The following is a 7,264-nucleotide window of genomic DNA, read 5'->3' as shown; positions in this document are numbered from 1 at the left end:
CCAGATTTCTCCACGTTGCGGAGCTGCATGCGCCCCCGGGCCTCAGCCGTGCGCGCCCTCACACTGCACCGCCAGCTGCGTGGACGCGCTGAGCTGACCAGCCTTGCACGTGAACTTGGCCTGGTTGTCCGACGGCCCTGTGACCAGCACCAGCTCTCGGGAGAAAGTGCTCCCAGATTTCTCCACGTTGCCGAGCTGCATGCGCCGCGGCTCCTGCGGCAGCCGCGACTCAGTCACGGTGCGCGAGTCCTATGGGCCGGGAGTGACTGGGGGCCGCAGGCAGCCCTGCCGCTTCCACCAACCCCCAATTCCCACACCCTGCCCACTGGGTTGGTGCCGCCAGCCCAGACAAAGCCTTTTGGTGATAAGGAAAAACACCCCCATCAGCGCCACCCCCCTAGGGCAAAGCAGTGGGGAGTGGAACTGAGTGACCCCCGCCCTGGAGTCTCTCCCGCCTCCCCGGGTCCCTGTGCACGGCAGTTTTGGGGATCTGAATCTGCCTTCTGTACCACACCCAACCCCCGCTCCGCCTCTGCAGCCACCTGCAGGCCCTCAGCGCACTCCTCAAAATCTATTTCTGCTCTGTTTACCCAACACCATTTGCAGGAAACTCCCTTGAAATTCCCAGGCCTTTCCCAAAATGCCTCAGTTCCTTTTCTTAAAATTCCCACTGTCCCCAAAGATTTCCTTTGAAATTTTCCTTAATTCCAGTGTCTTTCCATAGATTACTTTCTTTTTTTTTTAATTGTTGCTGCTGCACAAATTAAACTTTCTATAGATTCTGAATCTTTCCCGATATTATATCTTATAATCCCAGTCTTTTAACAGATTCCTTTATATTGCCCAGATTCTCAGCACTTCCCCAGAATTCTATCCTATTAAAATGAAATTCCATTGTCATTTCTATAATTCCTAGTCTTCCCCCCAAAATTTTCAACTAGCTCCCTAACTTCCCAGGATTTTCCTAGAATTAGGCTTCTCTTTCATTTTAATGAAATTTCATTTTCTTACCTCCAAATCCCAAGAATTCGATTTAATACTAATGAGTTTTCGATAGTCTGTGGAATTACTAGCTTTTCTCCAAATTTTCTTTTTCTTTTTCTTTTTTTCTGGAATTCAAGTCTTTCCCTAAAATTCCTGACATTTCAGCTGAATTCTGAGATTTTTCACTAGAATTTTCCATAATTTTAACGAAATTACCTTTTCTCTAGAATACCTAATCTTGATTCAGAATTCCAATTTTTATTCTAGAATTCTCACTGTTTCCCGAGAATTTTCCTAGGATTCCATTTAATTCTCATGGCATTTGTGTCTTTCCTGATTCCCTGCCAAACCTCAGAATCTCTAGTACTTTTCAAGAAATTTAATCTTTTTCCAAGATTGCCCAAGATTCTGAAGGAGAGAAGGGGGCCTGGTCCTTCCCCCACATTCCTGGCCACCCCCATAGCCCTGGCGCGGCACCAACCTTGTACCATGTGAGGGAGGGCTCTGGGTTGCCCCCGATGGCCAAACACACCAGCCTCACCCGGGTCCCAGCCCGGAGCTTCTGCCCCTCTGGGGCACCCTCAATCCACAGTTTCTGGGCGGGATCTGAAAGGAGAGGCAGGAAGAGTGACTTTTTCTCTGGGCTGGGTCCTGAGGCCTGGGGGCATTGCTGGGCAAGGGCAGACACTCACATTTTACGTTCAGGGTGAGCGACTTCTTGAAGGTCTCCTTGGTGAAGGCTTCACTGAAGGCCTCACATGTGAGGGTCAGACCGTTGTCCTCCCGCCGCGCCAGTAATGTCAGGTTGGACATGGAGATGTAACCACCATGCAGTCCCTGGCAGGGAGTGAGCTTCAGATGTGGGGACTGCAGCACCCCCATCCATCGTGCTAGAGGCCTGAGTCCATCCCAGTCCCCAGCAGGGACACATGAGCCTTCTCTACCTCCCCCTCTGTTGGACCCATGGTCCTCAAGGAGAAAGCCCCCAGGCTGCTGGACCCATCCCCTTCCCTTCCAATCCACGAGTCATGCCCTCAGCACCCGCCATGCTCAGACCCAGGAGCCTGGCCCCCGCCTCACATCCATGATCGTCTCCTCCGTGGGCAGCAGCTGCCGCCAGCCCAGCCACCATCGTAGCAGGACCCGTGGGCGACTGGACTTGCTGACACAGGAGAGTGTCACGTTCTTGTTCTCAACCTGGGATGCAGATCCCAGGATAGTAATGGCACTAGGGGAAACTGCAGGGACAGAGAGGGAAGACACTAAGCTGGGCTGAATTTCTCACAGACCAGCCCAGACAGAACAACAGGACTGGAGACAGATGCTGAGATCTTTGGCATCCAGTGGGCATAATTTGGGGACACACATAGATGGTTCTCTGAGGCATAGACCAACAGGTGGGCAGCTGGCACCAGGACTCACAGGTGACCTGCAGCATGATGCTGCGCTCCTGGGTCCCTGCAGACACGCTGTTATGGGCCTCGCAGCTGAGCCGCGCTCCATGGTCTTCTGGCCTCACGGTCATCACCAGCACACTGCGGGCCACGGCCTGGGTGTGCTCTGTGCCCCACGCTGTGGACGCTGGCTGGCTATTCTGGAGACAGGGACAGGCCTGGGCCAGCTCAGGACCAGTTCCCGGCCTCCGCTCTCCCCACAGTTCCCATGCTCGCGTCTGCCCTCACCTTCAGCCACTGCAGTGTGGCTAAGGGATTCCCCCCTTGGGCCACGCATGGCAGCTCCAAGCTCTGTCCTGCCCGCACGTGCCCCTCATCCAAGCCTGGCCACTCGATGACAGGGGGTCCTGGAGGGACTGGGGGATATCAGTCACTCAATGGGCCTGGAGTAGCCCATCCACTCTTTCCAGGCCATACAACCTGCTTTTGAAACCCCATGTTTCTCTGAGTGCCTGAATTTCCATAATCCCTGTGATTCCCCTATACCCCCCAGTGCCTGCTCCCCATCCTCAGCGCCCTAGTTGGCCCAGTTCTCCACTTACACAGAACATTCACGGTGAATGAGGCCTTGATGGGGGCCTCCAGTGCTGGGCTCGACGCCTCACAGACCAGCAACTGCCCATTATCCGAGCTCTGGGGTGTCACCCTGGGATGAGAATTCACGGTTCTGGAGTCAGAGTCATCATCCGAAATTTGGGGAGTCAGGGAGAAGAGGTGGGGATGCCACCTCTGGTCTCCACACCTGGTCTAAGTCCCCATGGCGATCTCCTCTGGGATCCGGGGTTCCGTGGGAGAGGTTCTGGGAGTGAGCAGTGAGAACTGGAGCCTAGAGAGACCCACATCTGATCAAAACTTCGGTGCCTGGGACTCTGGAACTGAGGTTCCCATGAAGTTTTTTTGTTTGTTTGTTTGTCTTTTGAGACAGAATTTGGCTCTGTCGCCCAGGCTGGAGTGCAGTGGTGCGATCTCAGCTCACTGCAACTTCCACTTCTTGGGTTCAAACGATTCTCCTGCCTCAGCCCCCCGACGAGCTGGGGGTATAGGCATGTGCCACCACGCCAGGCTAATTTTTGTATTTTTAGTGAAAACAGGGTTTCACCATGTTGACCCAGTTGATCTTGAACCCCTGACCTCAGGTGATCCACCCACCTTAGCCTCCCAAAGTGTTGGGATTACAGGCATGAGCCACCGCCCCTGTTCCCTGCGAAGAAGCTTGGACAGTCAGCTCTGAGAGTTCCCCATGAAGAAGCATTGGATCGCAGAAGTTCATACCTAGCCCAAGCTTCATGCTTGCATCCCTGGGGTCTGTGGTTCCCATGGGGAAAATTAGGGGTCATGGTTGGGGGGTTTTTTCAGTTTCCACACCTGGCTGTGGCCTCCACAGTGAAGAGCTTCTGCTGGGAGCCCTCGTTCATGTTTGCAGAGATGTCGGATATTGTCTGTCCACCTTGGGGCAACAAGAGGGCTAGAGGGGTTCTGGGCTCCCTGCAAGATAGATTCTGGGGAGCATGGCCTGGAAGTCCTCAGGGTGGATGTGATGCCCCCTCCCTCCTGGTTCTAGAGGAAAAGGGCCTGGGGCACAGCTGCATCCCCTCCCGACTTTCTGGACTGCCTGAAGGCTGCAATCTTCAGTGCTGGGTCCTGGGCCTCCCCACTCCTCTCAACTCCTTGTTGGGTTGTACCATGCACCCCATCCCTCAGCTTCTCATGTCTGCACCAGCGCTACTGTCCATATCTCTATCTGGTCCTTAGCCTTGTGCTGGATGCCGCCTCCTCAATGTGCCCTCCCATCCACCGGATTCCACACTGGCCTCGGCATCTCCCCACACCTTCTCCTGGGTCCCCGTCCCAAGGATGACATCTTTTCTGGGGCCCTTAGGAGGGCACTGGTCAGGAACACACACTCTTCCCACTCCAGAGGCTTCATGCTGCCCCCTGCCACCCAGTTTACCCTCACTCACTCAGGAGAATGGTGATGTCAGGTGCTGGCTTCGCGTCCCCAGACAAACAGCTGACCACGTACTCTTGCCCAGCTACCCAGGTGACCACGGTGCCTGCCTCCGGGGTCAGGTAGAGCAGCTTGGGAGGAACTGGTGAGAAGGGTCTGGGGTAAGCTTCCAGCACTGAGAAGGATTTGAAGATTGGAGCTCGGTACCGAGGGTCTGGGAGAGGAGAGGCTGGGGGCTTGGACTCCTGGGTCCTGGGATAAGGGAGGGCTTGAAGCCCAGACTCGTGGGTCCTAGGGGTCTGTCACCCATACCCAGGACGGAGAGGATCACTCTGGGAGACACGAGCTCTGGCCCCATCTCGGAGCGGCCGACCTGGCACTCATACTCCGCGTCATCGCTGAGGTCACAGGCCTCGATGTGTAGGTGGAATTCACCTGCAGGGGGAGCCGGAGGTCAGGGTTGCAGCTTCAGCTGGTGGCTGAGGGTCTCAGGCTCTGATCCCTTACCTCTAGCAGGGTCCCCTTCCAGGCGGTACCTTGGGAAGCCTGGGATCCTGGGGTCGGGGCCCAGGAGCAGCCCATCTTTGGCCCATTGCACCGCACTGCCAGGGGTGCTGACCCCACACCGTAGCTCCACCGAGGCCCCCTCCACCACTGTCAGGTTTTCAGGCAGGGCCCAGAAGCCCCGGGGGACGGAGGCAGGAATCGCCAACTGCGCCAGGCCTGGGGACACAGCAGGGTGCAAGGAAAGGGCAGAGGGTTTGTCTAGGGAAGGTAAGTGGGAAATGGGGGCCACTTGGCGCTGGGTACAAGGCTGGGATCCCACTCACCTTCAGTCAGCAGCCCCAGGAGCAGGAGAGGAGCCTTGAGCATCGTCCCCAGGGCCATCACAGGTACCCCTACTGTTACCCCCGCAGTGCCCGCAGCCAGCCACCTGCGTCTGTCTGGCTCTCTCTGGGTCCCTCTCTCTGTGTCTCTGTCATCTGCTTTTCTTTTTATCTCTCTTTCCATTACTCTCCTCCCTTTCTGTTTTCCTCTCCTCCTGTCAGTGTCTCTCTATCTCTGTCTTGCTCTCAGTCTCAATCTCTGAGTCTCTTTCTCTGTCCCTTTAAAATAATTTTTTTTCTTTTTTTTTTTTTAGAGATAAGGTCTCACTATGTTGGCCAGGTTGATCTCAGACTCTTTCCCTCAAGCCATCCTCCCGCCTTGGCCTCCCCAAGTGTTGAGATTACAGGCATGAGCCACTGCCCTCAGCCTGTCTCTTTATCTTTCCATCTTTCTCTCCTTGTCTAAGGCATTCTCTCTCCTTTTGTCTTCGTCTCGGCCTCTCTTTCTCTCTCTCTCTCTCTCAGTCTCTATCTTCTCTCTTGCCACCCCTCACCCCTGCTCCTTGTCTCACTACTCACGGCCTCTCAAGAAGGACCTGCAGCCCAGAGTCTAGCAGGCCAGGAGCCCAGGACAGCAATGAGGCTGATGCAGGCACTGGCAGAGTCGGCCCTGCTCTCCGACCCAACTTGAGCTCATCCTCACAGTGCAACCTCCCCCAGGTGCCCTCCAGAGCCCCCAGCTCTGGCCTCTGCCCAGCAGGCTCCTCCCAGCCAGCTGGGCCGGAGCATAAAATCCCCTGTCAGCACATGCCAGGCGTGTTCCTCGGTGCCTCCCCAGCCTCCATGACCCCAGGGCCTGGCTTAGGCTGGGAAGACGGGAGAAGTCAGACCTAGGTGGTCTCCCAGCTCAGCAGGGGAGCAGCCAGCTGGGCCCCCAGCTCTTCCCTGCCCTGATACATGACCTTGGGAAGTCTCTTTCTTTCTTTTTTTTTTCTCGAGGTAGTCTTGCTCTGTTGCTCAGGCTGGAGTGCAGTGGCATGATCTCGGCTCACTGCAGCCTCCACCTCCCATGGCCTGAACCTCCCAAGTTCAAGCAATTCTTCTGCCTCTGTCTCCCAAGTAGATGGTACTACAGTCATACACCACCAGACCTGGCTAATTTTTGTATTTTTACTAGAGACGGGGTTTCATCATGTTGGCCAGGCTGGTCTTGAACTCCTGACCTCAGGAGTTTGCCTCAGCTTCCCAAAATGCTGGGATTACAGGCATGAGCCACCGCACCTGGCCTCCCTTCCTTTCTTGAGTAGACATTAGCGACTAAATGATGTCAGGGATCTCTGCTGGGGAGTATGCAAGAGTGAGTGTGAGAGACTGGGAGAGCGTAGGAGAGAGGGAAGATATCCGTGTGTGTACGTGGGTGTGAGTGGGGAAGGTTAGAGTGAACTGTGATCTGTAATAAGCACATGGAGAGCGTGTGTGTGTGTGACAGTGTCTTACGTGGGAGTGCACAGGGTGTGGGCAGAAGTAAAAGGCAGAGTCCAATTCTGCCGGCCCTCAGTATGGGTCTGGCAGTGTGAGCCCAGAGTGGGCACCCTTTGGCAAGGACTGCGTGAGCTTTCTTCTGTCTCTTTTTCTTGCCGTCTCCCCCATCTCTCCTTTCCTTCTCCATGTCTCTCCCTCTCCCTCCCTCTATCCATCTTGATTTATCTTTCTTTCTTTTGAGATGGAATCTTGCTCTGTTGCCCAGGCTGGAGGGCAGTGGCATGATCTTGGTTCATTGCAGCCTCAACTTCCTGGGCTCAAGTGATCCTCCTGCCTCAGCCTCCTGAGTAGCTGGGACTACAGGTACGCACCACCACTCCAGCTAATTTTTAAAAATTTGTTTGTAGAGACAGGGTCTTGCTCTATTGCCCAGGCTGGACTGCAGTGGTGTGGTCATGGCTCACTGCAGCCTCAAACCACCTGGACTCAAGTGTTCTTTCTGCCTCAGCCTCCTGAGTAGCTGGGACTACAGGCCCACATCACCATTCTGGCTTTTTTTTTTTTTTTTT

At 55.0% G+C, this 7,264-nt stretch overlaps 1 protein-coding gene across 1 annotated transcript in view; it reads right to left on the bottom strand.

Annotated features, from left to right (window-relative positions):
- The window catches only part of NPHS1 (nephrosis 1, congenital, Finnish type (nephrin)), a 36,028-nt gene extending 30,754 nt beyond the window's left edge, over positions 1 to 5,274 (bottom strand). Inside the window, exons 1-12 of the mRNA XM_011984872.1 lie at positions 5,217 to 5,274; positions 4,894 to 5,109; positions 4,699 to 4,821; positions 4,400 to 4,528; positions 3,804 to 3,885; positions 2,981 to 3,084; positions 2,667 to 2,794; positions 2,407 to 2,578; positions 2,065 to 2,222; positions 1,677 to 1,821; positions 1,466 to 1,590; positions 63 to 249 (exon numbers count right to left, since the gene is read on the bottom strand). Coding sequence (XP_011840262.1) covers positions 63 to 249; positions 1,466 to 1,590; positions 1,677 to 1,821; positions 2,065 to 2,222; positions 2,407 to 2,578; positions 2,667 to 2,794; positions 2,981 to 3,084; positions 3,804 to 3,885; positions 4,400 to 4,528; positions 4,699 to 4,821; positions 4,894 to 5,109; positions 5,217 to 5,274 — 1,627 coding nt within the window. The remainder of the gene's footprint in view (positions 1 to 62; positions 250 to 1,465; positions 1,591 to 1,676; positions 1,822 to 2,064; positions 2,223 to 2,406; positions 2,579 to 2,666; positions 2,795 to 2,980; positions 3,085 to 3,803; positions 3,886 to 4,399; positions 4,529 to 4,698; positions 4,822 to 4,893; positions 5,110 to 5,216) is intronic.
- Positions 5,275 to 7,264: the final 1,990 nt, after the last annotated feature.

This window comes from Mandrillus leucophaeus, unplaced genomic scaffold (assembly GCF_000951045.1).
Source record: "Mandrillus leucophaeus isolate KB7577 unplaced genomic scaffold, Mleu.le_1.0 Scaffold274, whole genome shotgun sequence".
NCBI lineage: Eukaryota > Metazoa > Chordata > Mammalia > Primates > Cercopithecidae > Mandrillus > Mandrillus leucophaeus.
The sequence above is the reverse complement of the archived record's forward strand: the minus strand, read 5'-3'. Positions and strand labels throughout refer to the sequence as shown.